Source organism: Triturus cristatus, chromosome 6 (genome assembly GCF_964204655.1).
Source record: "Triturus cristatus chromosome 6, aTriCri1.1, whole genome shotgun sequence".
In the NCBI taxonomy this organism is placed as follows: domain Eukaryota; kingdom Metazoa; phylum Chordata; class Amphibia; order Caudata; family Salamandridae; genus Triturus; species Triturus cristatus.
In genome coordinates, this window is record NC_140589.1 from 1,240,373,990 (window position 1) to 1,240,397,394 (window position 23,405).

The 23,405-nt window shown below is 45.7% G+C and overlaps 1 protein-coding gene across 1 annotated transcript in view; it reads left to right on the forward strand.

Moving 5' to 3' along the window:
• BIRC6 (baculoviral IAP repeat containing 6) overlaps nt 1–23,405 on the forward strand; it is a 1,973,616-nt gene that overhangs the window by 285,583 nt on the left and 1,664,628 nt on the right. Inside the window, exon 12 of the mRNA XM_085609819.1 lies at nt 5,860–6,085. Coding sequence (XP_085465945.1) covers nt 5,860–6,085 — 226 coding nt within the window. The remainder of the gene's footprint in view (nt 1–5,859; nt 6,086–23,405) is intronic.

Below are 23,405 nucleotides of genomic sequence, written 5' to 3' on the forward strand. Positions count from 1 at the left end.
CCCCTACCTAGACGACTGGCTGATCAAGGCATCCATGTGTCAGAAAGCTCAACTACATTTCAATTGGACCTCAGACCTTCTCCTACGTTTGGTTCTTCACAAACAAAGTCTGTCTCGACCCCCGTCGAGTGCCTTAAATATCTGGGAGCAACCATCAATATTTGCACGGCAAACGTGTATCCTTCGAAGGAGCGATGCTTATCGATCCTTCAGAAGGCTCAGGCTCTCATGACCACGTCTTTTCCAACTGTGAGGAATGTCTCTTCTCTTCTGGGATCCATGGCATCTTGTATCTTCCTCACTCTGAATGCACGCCTCCACATGAGACCTCTACAGGAATGTCTGGAGGACCAATGTGACCAGAGAATAGGAGATTGGGATGACCGGATTCAACTGTCACAACATGCCCTCCAGTCCATCAGATGGTGGTGTTCTCCCAACAATCTCCTACGAGGGATTCCCTTCCACAAGGAGATACTGACGCAAACCATAGTAACGGATGCTTCTCTTCTAGGCTGGGGTACACATACAGATCACCTTCAAATTCGGGGCAAATGGTCCACGAAGGAATCCACTTACCACATCAGTCTGCTAGAGCTACGAGCAGTTCATTTAGCTCTGAAATCCTTTCAGCAGTCATTCCGTGCAATCTCACTGCTTGTCCAGACGGACAATGCAACAACCATGTTCTACCTCAACGAGCAGGGGGCCTCGAGATCCAGACTGTTATCTCGGGAAGCCCACACCATCTGGAAGCGGCTCTTAGCCAGAAACCTGACCATAACAGCAACTCATCTCCCAGGTGTTCAAAATGCTTAGGCCGACGCTCTAAGCAGACTTCTTCAGGAAAATCACGAATGGGTCTTACATGATGACGTGGTGCGAGATATATTCAAAAGATGGAGAACACCAGAGTTCGATTTATTTGCCACCGCAGAAGAAAACAAATGCCAAAACTTCGCCTTGAGATTCTACCAACCGGGACCTCTGGGGAATGCCCTATGGATCAACTGGTCAGGTTGATTTCTGTACGCCTTTACTCCGATCCCGGCAGTCCTCATCAAACTCTCACAGTCACGGGCAAAGATGATCCTCATCGCCCCGGAGTGGCCAAGTTAGTGGTGGTTCACAGACCTTCTTCACTAGTCTAGCCTTCCACATCTCAAGCTGCCATGCAAATCAGATCTACTAACGAAATTTGAAGGAAAGTTGGTGCACCCCAATCTCTCATCATTGAATTTGGCGCCATGGCTCCTGAGTTAGTGCAGTATGGACACTTGAACTTAACTCAGGACTGCATGGACATACTTAAGGAAGCTATAAGGCCATCCACATGCTCCGCTTATGCGTATAAGTGGAAGAACTTCTGTCTCTGGTGTTCCTCGAAAAATTAAGATCCTACTTCTTGTCAGGAAGATGTAATTTTTCCATACTTGCTTCATCTCGCACAATCCGGCCTTCAATTTGCTTCCATTAAAGTTCACCTAGCAGCTCTGACTGCTTACAGAAAATGCCCTTCACAAACTTCCTTTATTAATATCCCTATCATTGGAGATTTCTTGTAAGGTTTGAAGAAAGATTTTCCTCCCATCAGACGCCCTTCTCCTCCTTGGGAGCTTAATGTAGTTCTTTCTCGACTTATGCAAGAGCCCTTTGAACCCTTTCATAAGGCTACTCTTCAGCATCTGTCTTGCAAGACAGCTTTCCTGGTGGCTATCACTTCAGCCCGCAGGGTAAGCGAAATCCAGGCACTGTGTTGGAAAGAACCATACACTGTTTTCCATTCATCTAAAGTGGTCATGAGAACACCTCCAAAATTCCTTCCTAAAGTAATTTCGGAGTTCCATGTAAAACACTATTTCTCTTCCTACATTTTCTCAGCAGCCTTCTTCTGCGGAGAGATCACTTCATTCCCTAGATGTTTGAAGGTTTTGGAAGTTTTATTTGGACAAAACTAAAGATATAAGGAGATCAGATCAGTTATTTGTAAACTATGGCTCTCTCCGTACTGGTCCAGCGACTTCCAAGCAATCCATCTCCAGGTGGATTGTTTCATGTATTCTTCTGTTACCAGAAAGCCAACAAAACTCTTGATAGTAAGCCTAGGGCTCACTCTACCAGAGGAAAAGCTGCTACTGCCGCTTTGCTTCGGAATATACCCATTTCTGAGATTTGTAAGGCTGCTACCTAGAAGTCAGTCCATACATTCACAAAACACTACTGCCTGGACTCTGATGCCAAGGTAGATGCTCCGGTCGTACAGGCTTCCCTTCGGAACTTGTTTGCTGAAATCTGACATGTGAATTCTCTGTTCCTTCCACCGTGTGTGTGTTACTTGGATGGGCTTGCTAGTCTATTCAAGTGCTTATGACTATACACAGAAAACCCCTACAAGAGAAAGAATAGTTTCTTACCTGTAACTCCAGTTCTCTTGTAGGGCTATTTCCGTGATAAGTCATAAGCAATCCCCCCTCCTCACCGATGAAATAAACAGACCTATTTTTCACTTAGAATAGGCATTCACTTCTCTACGCCTTCAAAAGAACTGAAGTAACTGCCGTTGGCTGTGCATCATGGGATACTAGTTGTCTCTGGGGACTCTTAAAGGGACAGCTTCTATTTTCAGACATATAATGGCATCCTATGGGGCTTCTCTGTCCAACCCTTTCATCTTTATCATGTAAAAAGTGCTTTTGTGACGGGGAGTTTTCTCTGTGTATTAAACTCCAAAAAGTTGGAAAATGTAAGTTTGCTGGCTACCTTTTTACACTTCAAGATGAAGTAATGGCCAGTGTAGCCTAGTTAATTAGGCTGCATTATTGTCGTTTTATCTCTTGAGCGTCTTTGCAGGTCTCCCTGAAGAAAGGCGAAAAATATCCACTTAGGAAGATATATCTAAGGAAGTGCTCCGGGGTCTCCCACGTGGGCCTGACTATTCAAGTGCTTATGACTTATCACGAAAATACCCCTACAAGAGAACTGGAGTTACAGGTACGAAGCTATTCCATCTCAGCACATTTTATTGCTGAAAATCCAAATGTCATAGTATGGGTAAAAAAAAAAAAACTATTTCTTCTCTTTTCTGTGTCTGAAAACTCCACAGTTTCAGTCACTAGACAAAAGTCCTAGTAGCTTATATTCCCAGACTGATCACGATAAGAACGGTACTCACATCTGTGTGCGGCCTATTCCAAGGAACAGGATAAGGCCAAAACATTGATTATGTGGAGACCACATTAACACAATATTGGCTTCACACAGTCACAGATTTGTCCTATCAACAACATTCCCAGCCTAACACATGACTTGCTGTTTTTATTGTTAGAGGTGTGGGAATAAGGGGTAGTTGAAGTTCTGCTGTTTAGCACAAAATCTGGAACTTTCCTTCACAGGATGATGAGGAAATTCTTTTGTTTGAACAAGTTACCCTGCACGGAAATATCAGAACATTATTATTTTGTTTACATATGTTTATCCTTTGCAGGGCATTCTGGGTAATAAGTAGTCTTCGCAACCCAGGACTCCTCCAGGTGTCTAATTTCCAATAATGTTTCAGGTTGGTAGGTTTCCATATGTGCAGGCCATCCCCACAGCCAAATGCTGCCACTACCCAAATACTGCAACTACTCACATCCTAACATTTAACCCAGTTCAAAAAACAATTTCTTGTGCTTTCCACAATCATGGGCCTTTACTGTCCATGGAAATTCATATGTGGGCATCCTTTTTAATTGGCAGTAGTGTTTGAATGCAAGACTGTAGGATTTTTGCTGATATCTGTATGCATCTTTGCCACAGGAAGGAGCCAGACTCTGTTTGGATGTTTTCCCAGTCTGAGAAACAAAAATCCAGAGTCTGGCTCTTTGCTGGGGCACAGCCATACAGCTCCTTCCTCTCTCCATGCTTCTCTTGGACAGAGAATCATTGGGAGTGAACAATCTGTGTGAAAACGAATTGGAAAGCTGGGAGTGGAAGGGGAGGGCCTAGGAACAGTCCTAGTCCACCCCCTTCTAATGCCTACCACCTGACAATTTTGTTTTTGTTGTGTTTGAAGGGATGGTAAGAGGGAGGTTGGAAGAAGCTGTTCTTCACCTCCTGCCCTCTCTTTCACCTCCCCCCACCTAAAGAAAAAAGGATCTAGCTAGTTGCACTGGCAAGGGATAGAGGAGATGGAGACTCTCTCTGATAGCTCTTCCCATAGCCCAGCCCACCAGCTCGATCCTAGAATGGACTTGGGAGGGGCATCTATCCTAGGTTTATCTGATTTGTGTCTGATGTTATAAATGACGACACTAGCATATCAATGAGTCAGCATTGGAAGTGAGCATGAGTTTGTCGGTGCTCGGATAGGATAGGATAGGGTAAGGGCAAACTCTCTAAGACCACCCCCAGTGCTTAATTTGAGCCAGTGGTTTCTGGTGCTCGGCATCAGCACTTAATCTTCAACACCAGCGCTTTTCATGAGCACCAGTTAAGGACACATTATTTTATGGTAGGCAGAGGGAGATTAAGTGATTTGCCATAATCACAGAATATTGAGCTGGCTTCGAGACTCTAACCTGGTTTCCCAGCTCCAAAGTTGGCAGCTCTGGCCATTAAGCCACTTCTTCTCCCCACGCTCATGTTTAGCAGTTGGTTCTGTTTTAGGCGGCGCTAACATGCGAAATGGGCTGGTGCAAGCTGCCTCCTGACGAAAAGCCCCAGCACTTTTTTTTTGTGTGCAAATTAACCGCTGACCACCCCTAGAATGAAGAGGAGCTTGCTTCTCCTTCAAAAATAAAAATGTGAAAGAGTCCTCTGTGCATTAACCCCTGGCTACCGATGCATATGTCATGAGGGTGCCTGCAGACATAATTTCATGACCTATATAAACATCCGTAGATCAGCTGAGGGGTTAATACAGTCTGAGAGTTTACTCTGAGTGGTGGGCAAAATCTGGCTTGAGGCATCTTACCAGTGGCTAGCACACGAAAATGTCTAACCCTACTTCTGCCTAAACAGACATATTTTTAGCAACCGTCTGCACCGGGAAACAACCTTTACTAAGCGAATTTTACACCGCAATACAATCACAACGCGGTCTGTACAAAGACCGCGTTGTTACCACACAGTGCAATTACAGCACAAGTCGTTACAGCGATTTTTGCTAGATGGCGCTCTAGACTAAGGAATAGTATGATTTACTATTCCAACACCTTCCCTACTGTTGCACACACTGGAGTTGGAATAGAAAATCATACTATTCCGAAGTCCAGCGCGCCATCTGGCGCAAGTCGTTGTAACGACTTGCGTTGTGATGGCACTGCGTGGTAACAACGCGGTCATTGTCGCGACCGCGTTGCGATTGTATTGCGGTGTAAAATCCGCATAGTAAAGGTATATATTCCGTCTGCACCTGAGAAAGTTCAATTCTAGTGTTAGATGCATTCGAGAATATCCTCGCTCATAATGGGTTCTTCCATTAGATTTCTGGCTGAATGGACAGCAAGGTTTAGTTTGCAAATCAAAATCTTCCAAATGGAAGGTAGGGGTTGAATAGTTCAACCAATGATCCAGTGGGCAACCATGTATAATTATAATAATACCACATTTTAGCATTAGTTGCAAAGCTACCAGAGGGAAGCCTTATGCTTGGTATTCTACCACAACCATGGCAGATTAGTACTACTGTTCAGCTATTGTGTGAAGTATCAAACTGTTCTTAATCACAGTTCTGGTTTCAAGCACAAAGAAGAGAGGAAAATGAATGCATTTGGTAGTAAATGTTGCCTAATGTGGAGGTTGCTTTGGTAAACTTTATGCAGTCTACTTGTGAGACAAGTTGCTGTACTCTAATTATTTTGTCTTGTGCTTATTTAGGAGTTGATCTCCTGGTAGACCAGCCGTTTTCGCTTGAAACCTTAACGTCAATGGTGGAGCTTACCCGTTTCGAAACCTTAATACCACGGTTTTCAGCTACTGTACCCCCATGTTGGGTTGAGGTACAGCAAGAACAGCAGCAGAGGCGACACCCTCAACATTTACATCAGCAACACCATGGTGATGCTGCTCAGCACACACGTACTTGGAAGTTGCAGACTGATAGGTAAATTGATTGTTTTAGTGTTATTTGAGTAATATGTTTTCATTAAAACTTGTAAAAATATAAATTGTTAAATGCACTCAGAAACAATATAGTCTGCTTGATAGTCATTACTTCGCCTCTCGAAAAGACAGGGAAAGGTAAAAGATATCTCTTATTGCTCCTTAATGTATTTGGATTTGCATGGCTTTCATATTCTCTGTAATGTGTATAATTATTTGCAGGAATAATTCTCAACTTTGTATATTTAATTCATATGTTAATTTAGGTGTAGTTTCTCCAGCACTGTATCTTTTATAGATGGAAATGTTTGAATATCCCCCCCATGTCTGGCTGGGATATATGTAACATGTCTTAACATGAAAGCACTTGGGGGACTCTCTTCTAAAACCAGTCTAACTTTGTTTTTCCAACCCGAAAAGTGGGTTGACCATATCGCCATACTCTATGATAAGAGGGAAGCTGTCCTCCCTGCGGGTGGTAAAGAAAGTATGAGTAGTTGTGAATCTATCAAGGCAACAAGCGGTGATGGCAGTGGAGGACCCCTTTTTAGCCTGGATGATTCTCCTAGGGCCATTGACAGATTGAAAACAACAAAAGCCCCAGGGCCTGATAAGATGCCTGGTGACTTGTACAAATCAGAGCAGCTAGTTTGAGCCCCTTTATAAATCTTATGTCCAAGGCTGTTGCGGATGGGGGAGAAATACCAAACCTGGAGAGGGGCCGAAATAGAAACCATACACAAGAAAGGAGATGCATCCATTCCATCGAATTATAGACCGAGTAGTCTAATAGACTTGCAAAAAATCTTTGTCAGACGAGTTTTGGACTAACTGCTACCCTGGATAGAAGATAATGAGATCCTGTCACCTTACCAAGCTAGATTTTCCCCAATACCAGCACGTGACCAGGTGTTCAGGTTAACTTCACTCACCTGGAAATACTTATTATTAAATTAGCAAAAATTGTACATAGCTTTTGTCGTTCTCCTAGCTGCTTTTGATCTCGTGCCCCAGGAAATGCTATGGCAAGTTGTACTAGGGATTGAGCCCCAGCAAACCTGGTAAACTTGCTTGTCAGGCTGCATGAGGAAAGTTTTGCTCAGGTTAGGGGGGGAATTCTGATGAACTAACTTCCAAGATCCCTATTCGGCACGGGGTACGCCAAGGTTGCGTGCTTACACCTTGTTCTCCCTTTATATAAACAAGGTAGTTAACGAACTGCGGGATTGTGAAAATGATTCTCCATTGTTAAACGGTTGGAAAACATCAATCCTGCTGTTAGCTAACGATTCAATAATTATTTCCAGGACCCGAATGGGCCTCCGAAAGCCAATTGACAATTTCTTGGCATTCTCTGAAACCAGGGGCCGGGAATTAAATGTGGAGAAAACCAAGTTCATGGTATTTGGTACGAGCAAGGGTAAAACAAGTCCAGTGAAGATAGCAGGAAAACCCCTTGAGAGGGTGACCAAGTTTGACTATCTCCGAGTAAGGTTAACAGATACCCTGGGCTGGGATCTCCAACTCAAATAAAGTTACATAACCTTATGTCACAAATCCAAACCCATACTCCGATTCCATAAACTGTCTCTTTTCCAGTCGATTACTCCCGCTTTAGAGGTATACTGGATGAAACCCAAAATGCAGCACTTTATGGTGCAGAGCTTTGGGGTCACGTTGACACGTACAAACTAGTGGTCAGTGAATATATTTGCCAGATCCCTTGTCTCTGTCCCAGCTAGTATTCTGCGGACTCTTTTGTTTTTTGACCTACGGTTAAAGAGAATTAGAGATATGGCCTCATTAAAACCATTGATCTGCTTGCTGCATTTGTGGACCACCCCGTAGTTAGGAGAATACTGCGAATCACTGAAAGAAGTTCTATATTTAAGTGGCGCCAAACTGATTCTTTGGCGACTCCATGTTAAATCTTGGTGTAGATCACTGGGGTTGATCTACCTCTGGGACTGCCCGGAGTGCATTAGTAACAAGAATTGGCATAGCCAATAGGTCTCGCCTTTGGGACCGCATAAGTGTTTAGCTGTGCAGCACATTATGAACAGAGCTAGCATTCTCCTTGCTAAATGAGGTAATCACTCTTTTGATGCCCCTCAAGGGCAAAACTCACTGCCTGCCTTAAACTGTGGAAGGACCGATTGTGCTCCCCTTTGCTGAAGTACTCTCCACGACACAGTGACTCCAAGACAGAAGCGTTGCACTGAGCTAGAAGCACCCGGATGCCAACCTCCTTGTAGTCCTTGAACACTTCCTTCATTGTGTTGATGCTCCCAGTGGTCTGGTGGGAGAAAAGCAAGTGGGAGAAAGCAGGCAAGAAAAGGCAGTATAGTCAATACAGGAGAAAGTATATCGGTCAGAAGGTGAAAAAAAGACTAATTGCTAGGGATGTGATAGAGAAGAAAAGTGAAATAGGGTAAGAAAAAAGGTCAACATGATACAGAGAGGAAGCATAAAGAAAGCGATAGAAATTAGGACAGATTGTGCAGTAGAGAAAAGGAAAAAAGCCAGCAAGAACTGAAGCAATGAAAAACTATGGAAATACAGACACACGGAAGAAGGCTATATGAAGAAGGGGTGTAGTGTGGAGAAAGAGATGGAGAACTCTATTCAGAAGGGCAGAGAGAAAGTGTGAGCTATGTAGTTAAATGATAGGAGGTAGGAGGAGGAGTGTGAAGAGAAAAGGAGTGCAAGAGGGAGAAGGGGAGAAGACAGAGGAAATGGAAGAATGAAAAGGAAAGGGTAAAAAGTAAATAGCAGAAGGAAATGAAAGATGGGGATAGGAGATGCTAGCCAGAAAGGAAATAAAACAAGGCAACAGGAGATGGGGAAAGAAAGGATAAATTAGAGGTGATAAGAAAGAGAATTCAATATATAGATGTGAAATAGAATGGAAGTTTGATAATAGAGAGGAACGTTCGATTAAAGGGTGGGGATTGGGAGAGGGGAGTATGAAGCTTAGCTATACGCAGAAAGAAATAGGATGATGGGGAAGTTGAAAAGAGAAGAGATGGAATGAAAAATGTGAACGTGGGAGACAGACCAGAACGGGGACTAATTGCCGAGACTGAAAGGGAGAAATGAGATGCGGGATGGAGGAAAGTGGAGTGAAGAGAGGAAGGTCAAATAAGAAACTCTGAGAATTGTAGGTAGGGACGTAGTCATTCCAAGTCCAGCAAGGACAAAGGCAGCAGTGCATGGATGTACGAGGGACCCACTATATCTCGACTACGGCTATATTTCATCAAATAAAGGCGAACTAAAAGGAAACCAAAGCATGTGTGTTTGAACAGTACTGAACATTCTCGTCTAACCACCCAAGAAAAAAAAAAACGTACAACAATGTCAACAACAGTGCAAACTGCAGCGCCTCTATGGCAATCATGTTTGTACCACACTATAAACAGAACTTTACAGCAAGCATTGACTGCAGAATCGCTATAAAGATGCGACAGAGGTCAGGGGTGGAAGTGCACGTTTCCTGGAATAGTGGAGTGGTGGTTTCTCGAAGACAGATGTGCATTGTACACGTAAACCTAAAGGGTGCTACAGAGGTTTAACCGTTGGAGGTCCAGTCGGGCTATCCCTTCTGATCTCCAGTACCAGATGTTACCTAGATGCGCTGTGTAAAACGGGGCATAACAGGGCTACCTCTCGAAGGGATTCATTCTCCAACCAGCTGCATTTTGGGTAAAAAACAAAAGAAATGTGTAGTTTCCAAGACCGAACAAGCGGTCTTCACTTTTCAAGCATTGCACTCTTGCTTGTGGCGGCATTCCACCTTGCGGGAGCGAGCAGCGGCCATTTGTTCGTAATTAACGTGGCCGCGCCGCTGCTCGCTCCTGCAAGGTGGATGCCACCACAAGCACGAGTGCAGTGCTTGAAAAGTGAAGACCGATGGCTAAAGGCCCTCCTAGGGCAGCGCTTGCGCGCTGCCTAGGCGAGACCTAAAAATGACATAGCTATTGTGAAAGCTAAGTACTGGGTTTTTGTGGAGAAACGGTATGTCACAAGCAGAACTGTGGGTTTCTAACCACTGAGTTTTTAAGCTTTAAGCCTTTTCACAAGCTCAAGCCCTTTTATGATCTGATTACACCACCTGTGGCGGAAAGTCTCTACTTGAGATTTCAACTAGGTTATTTACCCCTAAGGTCGCGTAATACATGGGCCTCCGACTCAGACCGAACTACATTGCCAGCCTGTGGTTATGTCCTGGAGACTGTTGAACATATCTTATTTTTCTGTACTGAATACCACTTCCTTCGCAGAAAGTGAATTTGTCCTGTTTTTTGGAACTTGAGAACCAGACAATATTGGGTTGCACTGAGGATTCTAAAATCTGATACTACAACACTCATTGTTTTTGCTGTAAGTAGGTTCTTGATGATTATTTAGTTCAGGCGACAGAAGATTATGTAAAATACACAAGATGATGGACGGAATGTTGCACATTGGCAAAACATTCACCCCCAGTCTCAGATCTGGGTTTAATCCATCATTATTTTGCTCACCACACCACCCCAGTTCAGACATGGCCATATGCAAATCAGTCTTGACCCTGTGCCTCATGGGAACAGTCCAGTCCGAACTGCCGAGCCATGTCTTCCCTGGACCGGAATCAAGCATCCTTGGACCGGTTTCGGGATTTCACCCCTCTTCAGCCAGGATAGCTTGACTCCAGTGGCGTAGTGAGCACGGGACCCACGTCTGGGCATACCCTTCCCACATAGGGCGAACAGCAAAATACACAAGATGATGGACGGAATGTTGCACATTGGCAAATGGCTGGGTCCAAACTGACTGATTTGCATATGGCTGGGTCCAAACTGGAATGGCATGGTGAGCAAAAAAACAATGGATTTCTGTACTGGGGTGAATGTATGACATTGTTCTGCATTCTGTCCATCAACGGTTCTTTTTGCATTTGTCACCCCGAGTGGAACGGGTATGCTCAGACGTGAGTCCCGTGCTCTCCATGCCACTGGAATCAAGCTATCCTGGCTGAAGAGGGGTGAAACCCCGAAACCGGTCCTAGGATGCTTGTTTCCAGTTCAGGGAGGACCTGGCCTAGCAGTTCGGGCTGGACTGTTCCCATGTAGCACAGGGTCAAGACTGATTTGCATATGGCTGAGTCCAAACTAGAATGGCATGGTGAGCAAAAAAACGATGGATTTAGGCCCAGATCTCTGTACTGGGGTGAATGTATGACATTGTTCTGCATTCTGTCCATCAACAGTTCTTTTGACAGATGATTATGTCCCAGGTTGCCCAACAGGTTCCTGTATTACCCGAGTTGTAATTATGGGCAGGATAAAGTGAATGTTGTTGCAGGATTTGTTATCCAGGATTGTTCGATCATTTGAGGCACCTAGCACTTTATGGATATGACCGTATGTTACTGACTCGGTTTTTATTCATTGGAGTTGTATCGTGTCGTCTTGGATGTACATTTCGGGCTATTTTAATCACAGATTGTCATTTATTAATTGTGCCTGGTTTGAATCAAGTGAATGAAATTTTAATAATGAAACAGTCATGAATTTTAAAATTATGATACACACAGAATACATGGATTTGACAACTGGAGGTATAAGCCATTTTGAGTTCACCGACCCAACGGAGGCCAATGTATATGATCAACTGGTTATCTTATTAAATCTGGGATTGTGTATCTATTATGGCTGCTATATTTTTTATGTACTGTATGTATTTATTGCTATGACCTTTTATGGTCGCATGACCAAAATAAACTCACTTTAACCTGTATCTTCCTGCGCGAACGCCTCTCCTTAACTTCTTCTTTCTTCATATTTCTAACCGCTTTTTCATGTGCTTGTTTTTCTTCCAAGAGCCCTGCTCTTTTCTCACATTTATCTTTTGTTTTCACTCTTTCCGGCTTTGGACTAATGTCTGGTGCTTCCGCGCTACAGTGAGACTCTTTACCTCAGGGAATGGAGCCCATAGAAAAAGAAAGAACTTGTTTAGACTACATTGCCCTACAGATATTGTTGATTGCTCTACAAGTGCTTACTTGCTTAGAAATGACTAGAGCCAGGAGGGGCAAGTTTTTAGATAAGCATTAGAGGTTCTGGAGCTGTAACAACATTCTTGAATGTAGCATTACTGGCTTCTGCAGCTGATTGAGCGTGACCGATCACAAGCCCCACATTGTGAGAGTATCCAAGTCTGCCAATATGGAGAGCCCCACAGATCCTCTGCCGCTTCAGCAGTTGCCATGATTCCCTTGCTGTTCTCCTTTAGTTTCAGAGACATTGCTCTTACTGATGTCTTGCTGCTTCTGGCAAAATCACTATTCTTGCCTCGGTCAAGAAATACAATAAATAATGTTCTGTTCCCACTTCACAAGTTAATTTTCCTTCTCACACAATTTGGTTTCTGAATAATGAGATAAGCACTGTGGAAGAAGAGACTGGGAGTTACACAATGAGCGTGTGTGGACGTTTTATTGATTTCCCCCATCGGTTTTAGGCAGGATGTGTCTAACTTGGTCAGGTCATCTGGGGGCATGAATAACCCATGTGTTAATAATAAGTCTTTACTTTTCAACCTAGTTCTTGTCTCTGTGATTTCCAGCTCCCCTCTAGTAAAGAGACAAGAGGATGCCTCTCAAGAGTCACCTCTGAGGGGAAATCTGGCTCCTTTAACTAGGAGGTAACTGAGTCGTCCCAGCAATTATTAACCACGTATTTAGATAATTGTTTGTTTGGCTGAAAATCTTGTCAAAAATGTGTTTGTGATTGATTATCTCAAATTAGGGATATTGAATTTCTGCTAACTTATTTTGGCTGAAGTTACTATGTAGCCAAGAAACTGCTAATGGCACTCAACACAATCAGGGAATGGGGAGTCCAGTTTGATCCCTGTGTTGCTAACTCCATCTTACAGGCTCCAGAAGAACCTGAGGGCCCACAGAAAAGACACTAGCAAGGTTATTGATTCTCTAGTTAGAGATAGTGTAGCATTTACCTTAACCATGTCTCTACCCCGCACCTAGTCCTGTAACACACCTTTCTGTGAAATTTCCATTGCAGTTATCTCCGGATGCAACTCTGTAATCATTCTAATGAATGTTTCTACTCTATGATTTAATCAGAGGAAAGAGTGGTATGATTTAAAAAATAAGGTCTTTCATTAGATGACGAGACATGCCTGCCATGATTTTTTCCCCAATGAAGAAATAACAAGGTCGGAAGGGTGGCATGGGTGGGTAATAGGCAAAAGGAAGTTCAAGGTAATTGCATTGTGGTTAATAGAGCCTTTAGTAGCTGCTACTTTATTGCATAGTCTAACATACTTCCCATTAGTCCCAGTCAAGCACCTTTTCTGTTACTTATATAGAGCACTTTGTTGGATATAAATCACATATTGTGGTTTTTGATAAAGTCAATGTGCGAGAGACCCCTCCTGTCCATAACATCAAGGTCTCTCATTCCTTTCTTCCCTGGAATCGTTGGATGAAATTACTGATGCACGAGCACCTCATTAAAGCTAGGTAATTATGTGGTGGACTGGGGTTTAAATGGTGATGCACCTATCACAGATTGTCCTTTAAATAGTTTGGTGTATCTACCTAGTGTAAGTGAGGTTGTACAACCTGGTGACACACAAATGAATCCTCCTTTCTCTGATGTTTCGAACTTAATGTAGCAGGTATTAGGACTAAGTTGGATAACCCAGAATGGGTCTCTTTCATCAAGAGATTTAATTGTATTTGCTTTTAGAAGACATGATTATTAGAGACCTTTTATACTGAAGGTTATTATACTTTGGGGCCGCCATGTATTTCCTAAATGACTGGCAGGGCCAAATGTTGGGCTTTTAATTTTGGAATTCCCCTTGTTATCAACTGGTATATCTGGAGCGCCGTCTCCTCTGCTTGCTTCCTCATTCTCCGAATAGTCTTCAGAAGGCTCTCACCCAACACCAGGCGAACTGTCATACAAGCTCTTGTCACCAACAGACTTGACTAAGACAACTCCCTCTACGTAGGAATCACCGCCCAACTCATAAGCAAACTCCAGAACACCGTAGCCAGGCTCTTCCTCGACATCCCCGAACAGGTGCACATCACTACTTACCTCAGGAAACTCCATTGGCTACCAGTCGCAAAGAGATGCCAGTTCAAGCTGCTCACTCATGCCTACAAGACACTTCACAACAAAGGACCAGCGCACCTCAACAAATGAGTGAATTTACACCAACCTATCAGGATCCTCCGTTCTGGATCCCTCTGCCTAGCAGCCACCCCATGCATCCACTGATCAAACAGCGGAGGCTGCTCTTTCTCCCACCTGGCGGCGAGGACCTGGAACACCCTCTGCCCTGCACCTCACCATAGTTCCAGCAGTTCAGGAAGGACCTCAAGACCTGGATGTTCACCCTGTAGGCACAGGCAGCATGATCCAGCAGCATGAACCCCTCAGCACCTCGAGACCCTTATGGGCGAAGCAGCTGCGCTTTACAAATCCTAATTGATTGATTTATTGGACTGTGCAGGTCGCTGATCTATATTGGTGATTCATTTTCATAATAAGAGGATTGATCATAAAAATTGTGAAACTATTAATGCTCTTGACCGTGACCTTGGCAAACAGAGAGCAAGGGCATAGTCTGGTCAGTTCTACGGGCAGTAATTTTTATCACCTATATATGTAATATTTCTTCTAAATTAGGTTGTGGTGATCTAAATACGACTCTATTTTCGCCATGATATTTATGGCAAAGCTTTGAAAGGTGTTTTTTTTTTTTTTTTTTTTTTTTTTTTTTAAAACCTTTATTTGTGCATAGTAAAAGAACAAATACGGGCCTACAACCATCAGGCCGGCCACAATACGATTGAGCACAGAGACAAACAATACATCCCCTGTGCGTCAAGGTCAAGATTAGCAACGATTCAGGATTCATACACTGGAGGGATCCTTGACACCGGGGGAAGGAGAAGTGAAGGTTAATTTTAAGGTTTTCAAAAAAAATTTTATCGGGAAAAAAGTCAGTAAAGGATAGAAACAAGGAGATTCGAGTCCGCAAGTCGGCTTCATACACTGGAGAGCAGCAGCATCATTAAAACAGCCATAGAAAATCTCATACAGTAAGGCGATGCAATTAGATAACAGGATCATCACAGTAGTAAATACGCACCCCCTAAAAGCCGCCCCCACTCAATCCACCCCACACCCGGACCCCGAATCGAAACAAGTATAGCGCAGAGACATGAAAGAAAGAGGCCCATAGAACTAAAAAAGAAACAGTAAATTACCCCCCCACCCTACACCAATGCGGAGGCTATGGCCTACCCCCCCCCCCAGCATAGTGCCTGTCGCCCAATGAACCCGAAATATAGACGAGAGAGAAAGTAGGAATAGAGTAAAGAAACTAAGAGAAGAAAGAAGAAAGGAGGCGGGGAGGAGCCCACGTATCCTCAGGAGCGCCCGACACCACCGGCCAACCAAGCCTCCACACACTGAAACCCCACTACACCCGAAGGCGGTCGTGGGAAGATAGCATGTAACACCACGGAAATGAAGGCAGACAGATCGCGACGAGTGCGCACAACATAAGTAGACAATTCCAGTCCCAGTCCAGCCCGGCCGTGAAGCCATGATGATAGAAAGTAATCTAGCCCTGGCCCGATCGCGGGCGTACGATTAGACCCGCCCCCTCGTGAATGCCCCGCATCCCGAACAGACAAAGACAATATGGCCACTTGGGAGAAGATGGAGAAGTAGAGTCACAAAATGGCCGCCGATCATCTATTGAGGTCCCCTTGCACACCATATAAAATCCAGACCTGGCTTGTAAAGTACATGAGTTCCACATAAAAGGAGTCGTAGGCCACCGTGAACAGTTCCTCGAGGTCGCCAGGTGTAGTTCAGCTGGAAACTCCTGCGGGCACGGTGAGGCAGGCAACAACAAAGCAGGCAGCAATGACCGGGAAACAAAGTATCTGCCATTGAGCAGGAGAGCGATTGATCCTGAGCGCCGGGAAAGCCAAATGCAGACACCAGTGTAGCACCGTTATACCCAGTCGTTGCTTCCCCGCAGGAGGACCACAGCACTGGCAGACTCACGTCTTGTTGATCACAAACGGGGCGCTCACGGCCCGCAGCAGACAGTGTAGAGTCGAACCGCTCACTCAGCGTTTGCAAGCCGACACACAATTGCAGACGAAAGTCCCGCAGGGCAGCCAGAACGGAGCCGTATGTCAGCGGAAGCTGCGTCCCCCCAACGGCAGCAATCCGGGACGGCACTGGGGAGCTGGAGTCTGGTAGAGGGAGGGCGAAGCGGGCAGCGGGCGAGACCGGAGCATCACCCCCCAGCAGCGAGCAGGCAATCAGCGCCATGTTTTACCGTTGAACGGTACCGTGGCCAGGGGGGGATCGTGACAAGGAGGCAATTCCCAGCAGGTCTGCGCCGCAACAGGTGAAAGCCAGCAGTCTCTTCCCCTCCCTCAGGCTCTCTTTGCAGCCGACTAGACCATAGAAGAAGGGGGTCTGCAGCCTTCTACAGCGTGGTCCACAGAGCGGGGTAGGAGACCCGCCACACCGGGGCTTACCCTCTGGCTCCAGCCCATCAGATGCAGGGTACAGGAGGTGTCCGGGCGTCTCTCTCCCGGCTCTTCTGGCGACCGTGCGTGGCGTGAGGCGGGATCGGGACCTCGGGCTCAGATTTGCACCAGCGGGTCCGGTGACTGCAACGATTCCAGGGGGCCGGCCGAGGCCACAGTAGAGCAAGGGTCCAGGGCGGGGAACAAAGGCACCAAAAACTCCGGCATCCGGGCGGCTTAAGACTTCGGGAAAGCGGCGGCGCAGTCAGCGCGTCGTCGCACGCGTTGCACCTCGAAAATCGGCAAGGATAGGAATCAGGATGATAGTCCGAGGCCAAGGGCCGACGGAGCCGGGCGCTCAAGCGACTGCTCCGGTCGCCATCTTGGCTCCTCCTCCTTTGAAAGGTGTTTTGATGAAATGTAACTTGCTTTTCGCTTGTGATATCTGTAATTTTGTTCCCCTGCTGGCACAAACTTTCACTGGTAGGGGTGTGGTTTCAAGTACCACTCTGGATTTTATTTTTTTTCAAGTTATTTGTGATCCTTCTTTTCTGTCGCAGCGTATTGTGATGCTGATCACAACAAGCTATTCTTGTCCTTTTTGTTCAGGGCATAGGGGAACCCAATCGAAAGACAGACATGCAGAACCCAAAGTAGTAAAGAATAAAAGGAGTAGTTCTTAAATGGCCAAATTTTAAACCCCATTCAGTTACTTAGTCATCTGTTTCATATAAATAAGTGGGGAGAGCATAGCCTGTCTTGACGAACATAGCCTCTAAAGATGCTACTCCTGCGCTCTGTCAGTTCCTTTCATTCTGCATCTCAAGACGCAGATCTGAAGCTTTTTTCGTCCCAGAGACTGCTTTTTGTTGATATTCTCATCAGTGTGCAAGGGATGTCGCCCCTTAAGATTACAGGTTTTAAGTCCTGTAAGGACTGCCGCAAGCCAGTGTCTGTGGCATATCCCCACCAGTTTTGTCTGTGGTGTCTGGGTTCTATTCACAATTCCAAAACCTGCTGCGTCTGCACGTCGATTAACCTGAAAGCCATCAGGGAACACAAGGTGAAACATTACATCGCTAAGCTCAAGAAGACGCCTCCGACCACCACCCCAGGGACTCACAGGGGAACATCTCTCCATTTTGAGGGAGGAAGTGAAAGCCCTTTTGGCAAAAGGGGCTGTCGAGAGGTTGCCGGTCCCAGAAGTAGGGTGCAGTTGTTATTCCTGCTACTTTCTGGTGCCCAAGAAGGACAGAGGTCTTCGGCTTATTCCAGACCTGCACCCTCTCAAGGCCTTCTTCCTGATGGAGAAGTTAAAAATGCTTGGCCCAGGTCTTGTCTGCTCTTCACAAGGGTGACTGGATGGTGGTTTGGGATTTTCAGGAAACCTATTTCCATACTCCTGTCCTGCCAGCTCGTCAATGGTACCTGCGGTTGCTGTACTCCCCTTTAGTCTCGACAGTGTCCCACGGATGTTCACACAAGTGACAGTGGGGGTGACAGTGGGGGTGGCAGTACACCTTCGAAGGTCACCGGTGCCAGTCTTCCCCTACCTAGATTACTGGCTGTTGAAAGGGGGATTACCCCAGGCAAACACTCCCCTTCATCTGAGCCATTCTGGACACTGTTCAGTTTTGTGCCTTTCCACCAGGAAAGTGAGTGCAAGCCATGCAGGCTATGATCCCCATCTTTCAGCTTCAATCCTAGATTCCAGGGAGGTTGACTGCTTAGGCGGCTGGGATTAATGGCATCCTTCTGGTCAAGCATGCCAGGTGGCATATGCGGGCTCTTCAGTGGAATCCTGAGTCCCAGTGGGCCCAACTTCAAAGGTACCTCTCTGACCATTTTCAGATTTCGGCGGAGACTGCAAAAGATCTGCAGCGGTAGTTGCTGTACCACGATTGGGTCAGCAGCAAACCCTTCTCCCTTCCCCACCCAGAGCCGACAGTAGCGACCAATGCATTGTTTCTGATATGGGATTGACATGTGGAAGAGGTGGAGATCAGAGGCAGCTGGTGTCTGGTGGCGGCCTGGCTCCACATCAGTATTCTGGAGCGGAGGGCCATCCACTTGGCACTGAAAGCCTTCCTTCCGTCCATCAAAGGGAGGCTTGTACAGGTGTTCACGGACAAAACTACCGCCATGTGGTACTGCAATAAACAGGTCAGAGTGGGGTTCACGGGCTCTGTACCAGGAGGCCTTTTGCTCTTGGAAATGGCTAGACCACCAAGGAATCTTTATGGTGGTGGACAACCTAGCAGGTTCATTGAATGCCTAGGCGAACCAACTCAGCTGTCGGTGTCTAATGGATCACAGGTGGCAATGACATCCGGATGTGGTGCAAAGCCTCTTCCGCTAATGGGGGCAACCTTGGCTTGATTTGTTCACCACTTCTGAGAATGCACAATGTTAGCACTCGGGACTCCTGTTTGCATTTCTGCTGATACCACTCCTGCGCTGAAAAGATCAGGGCAGACCAGACCCAAATCATCCTAGTGGCTCCAGATTGGACTCGTACAGTTTTGTATCCAGGACTCCTAGATTTGAGCATATGTCATCCAATCAGACTATCCCTCCTGTAGATCTGCTATTGCAGCAACAGAGCAAGGTTCTGAACTCGGTCCTTCCCAGCGCCCACCAGTTTGAGCGGCGGTAGCTGAACACTTTTTACATTTCCCTGGTGGTGGTTGATGTCATTATGGCAGCCATGTGTCTCTTGACAAAAATTGTACGCGCCTGTTTGGACAAATTTGTGATTTGGTGCGGCACTTGTCAGGTTGACCTCTCCAAGCCAAACTTTCTGATGTTTTATTGTTTGTTCTATCTCTCATCAGGCAAGGCCTTGATCTAGGCACAGTTAAGTGTTCTCTTTTGGCCCCGTCAGCTTTCTTATGGTTGCCTAATCAGCCCTCTTTGTTTAAATCACCAGTTGAGGTGCAATTTTTTAAATGGTTGCAACATGTTCCCCCTTCTCCATTTGTGATGCCCCAATAGGACCTCAATCTTGTCTTGAATTATTTAAAGTGTACTCCAGTCGAACTGCTCCACAGCTGTCCTTTGCTGCTTATCCACCATAAAAACTGAGTTCCTGATTGCCATGACCTCGGTATGGCGTGTGAGTGAGCATCAAGCACTGTTCATCCACCATCCACCACCTTCTTTCCCGATAAGCTGGTTCAGCGAATTAGTGCCTCCTTTCTACTTAAAGTTGTGACACCGTTCCATGTCGGTCAAAGCATCACACTGCCGACATTTTAAGCTCTGCCTCGCCCCCCTACAGAGGAAGAGAGGCCTCATCGCTTGCACCCAAACGGAGCGCTCAGTTTCTACAAAAATCATACCAAAGACCACTTGGCAGATGCTCAGCTCTCTATTCTGTTTGCAAGAGCGAAAAAGGTAATGCTGTGTAGAAACCTACCTTCTTGCACTGGCTTGTGCTTCGCATTGGCGAAGAAGCTGCCTCCAGAATGCTTGCGCACCCACTCTACCAGGGCGAAAGCTGCTACCACTGCATAAGCACGTGTAGGACCTTTCCTGGACATCAGCCAGGCAGCTATGCGGGTGTTCCTCGTTATGTTAACAAAGCACTGTTGTCTGGACTGTCAGGTTGGCAGATAGGGGCATTTTGCCCTCTTGGTCCTGCAGGACTTTCTGGTTAGGTATTGCTTTGGTATTTATTCAAAATGTGAGGAATTTGCGGCTTGCAGTCTCTAGCAGAAAACATGTTATTTACATTTGGTAATGCGTTTTCTGGTTGAGACTTGATCTAGCCTCAGATTCCTCACTAACTCTAGTAAGATCCCAAGTCTAGGAATTTGCACACTGATAAGCCAATTGTGTTTTTAGGGCTCCTTGTCTGGAGGCTTGGACAGTCTTGAAAGCAACTGAGATCAGTGTGTGGGAGTGGCGTCAGTGTGAAGGCACACAGTGCCACTTTCCAGTGCAGAGGTACTACAAAACAAGTTTCCAGATCCAGTCTGACGCCTGGGGAATATTCAAAGGCTGACGAGTTTGCAGCTAGAGTCTCTACCAGAAACATCTTTACCGAAGGTAGGTAACTTCTTTTTTTTTTAGGTAATTGCATACTTGTATGTCCATTATATTTGTAAGAATCTTGGCAACAGCAGGAAGCAGCGCAATACAGATGATAGTTTGCAGGGTGTTTCGGAAGAAAATTGGATTTTTAAGTAGTGGTTTAACAATTCCTTGCTTTAACTCTGTGGGCACAGTTCTGAATTGTAAAGACAGTTTAATTATCAATCGGTGTATTTAGTTTTGCTCTTTCTTAAGGGATACCCATTGCAGTAAGGGTCCCTAAGCTAGACCCAAAGTATAAGTGTCTGGTTAAGGATACATATGATGACCCAGTTCTGATACTTTATTTCATAATGGGTTGTTTTGATAGCGGTCGATAGGGGCTGCGACGGAGGAAGATTTTTGACAGGATTGACATATTTTCCTGCATTAATTGCAGACAGTGCTGTCAGTTTGAATAATGAACATTAAGGAGCAACGGAGGTGACTGAGTAGCACAAGCCTTCTGCTGGTCGAGTCTCAAGAATTTCTAGGACAGAGGTGTGGTTATGTCGGTTGAAGTCTCCCGACCCTCACGTTTTGCATCGCAACTTGCATGTGTGCCTTAAATGTAGGCAATTAGTTGGTTTGGTAGTCGGGTTGGTCGGGCACAAAATCCTTACTTCACTGCTATATTTATTTATATTTATTTAGTGTTTTATAGAGCGCGACCTTGACCCGTTAGGGTATCAGAGTGCTTTACAGGAGTCATAAAGTTATACAAAAGGCTTAGCATCACAAAGTATACATACAGTGCTGCAAATGTAATGGATAGAAGGACACAAATGTACAGTTTATATTTACAATTACACAAGACAGGGCCCCAGGTATCTTGGGGAGGGAGAGTAGGTAGTCAGGAGGGAGGCCAAAGCCGGAAGTTAAAACAGGGTCTCCGTGATGGTTGATGGCAGAAGTTAAGCGAGGAATTTACCCATAAGGAAGGTTTTGGCTTCCTTTTTGAAGCGTGCCAGAGAAGGGATTCTTCTAATGGCGGGTGGGAGAGATTTCCATATTCTTGGTGCGGCCCCAGAGAAGGCTCGATTCTAAGAATTTTCTTTCCGAAAACGTGCAGGTTGTAGCAAGAGGTCTCTAGCGGTCCGGGAGATTCTGCTTCCTCCAGATATCACAAGTTTCTGTACCAGATATGCAGGGGAGTTTGCGTATAGAGCCTTGTGCGTGATGCATGCCAGCTTCAGCTGTATTCTGGCCTTGAGAGGAAGCCAGTTCAGAGCTTTCAGGTGTGGAGAGATGTGGTCTAACTTCCTTGTGCCGGTAAGTAGTCTGGTGGCCGCGTTGAGGCAGGCTTTCAAAGGTGCCAGGGAGGTCATGGATAACCCAGAGAGGGTGGAACAGCCATATTCTAGTCTAGAGATGACAAGTGCTTGGACTGCCATTTTTAGGTCAGGAGCGTCGAGGAAGGGTTTCCGTTTCCTTGGTTAGCTCAGGTGGAACCTGGCTGATTTGGCCATCGAGTTGATGTGAGCGCTCATGTTTAGATTACAGTATAGGATTATTCCTAGGGATTTGGCAGATTCCACGATGGTCGGTGGGCAGTTTAAGGCTGTGATAGCCTTTATCCATAACTGAAGCTCAGGGTTGAAATTTGGAGGGGAAATTAGGAGAAATTCTGTTTTCTTAGCGTTGAGTTTAAGTTGATTGGAGGCAAGCCATTGGACAGTCAGTTTCAGGGCCTCATTCAGGGAGAGAATCTCCTCGAGAGAAGAGGCTTTGATGTAGATCTGGGTATCGTCAGCATACATACGGTAGGAGATATTCGCGGTGCGAAGAACATTGGTAAGCGGTTCTAGGTAAAGGTTGAAGAGGGTGGGGTACAGGGTAGATCCTTGAGGGACTCCGACCGTGACCGGAGAGGGAGCAGACAGGCTACCATTAATTAGGAATCTCTGTGATCTGTTTTGTAGGAAGGATCTAAACCATTCTAGAACAGTCATCCAATCCCATCCTGAGATTGAGGCGTTCAAGTAGTTTTTCATGGTTGAACGTGTCGAAGGTTGAGGATAGATCTAGGAGGATTAGGAGACAGGTTTTGCCTTGGTCCAGGGCTTGGAGGGCTTCATCAACGATGTGGAGCATAGTGGTTTCAGTGCTGTGCTCAGGTCTGAACCCGGATTGGAAGTCATCTAGTAGGTGGAAGTTGTTGTGTTGATTTAGCTGTTGTTGCACACACTTCTCCAACACTTTGGCTAAGAGAGGAATGTTAGAGTTAGGCCTGAAGTTGTAGGGGGAGACTGGATCCAGCGACGGCTTTTTTAAAATGGGGAGGACTTGGCCGGCTTTTGAAGAATCTGGAATCGATCCCTGCCGGAGAGAGGCGTTAATTATTGCAGTCCAGCTAGGAATGATTGATTGGGTGGCGGCAGCTAGGCAGTTGGAGGGGAGCGGGTCATTGAAATGGTTATTAGGGTTTAGGGTGGATAGGATTTTTGAGACGGAGTCTTCTTCATAGAGTTTGAAGTCGGTCCAGTGTGCTTGATTTTTAGGTGAAGCCAGATTGGGGGGGGGGGGGGGCGTGGATGGAGGAGGTAGGTCAGGAAGGGGATGGGAGTATGTGGCCGAGCTGAGTTCTTTTTCTAAGGCTGTAATTTTGTCAGTGTAGAAAGAGGAGAATCCCTCTGATGAGATTAGAGACTTGGGGGTTTCTTTCGAA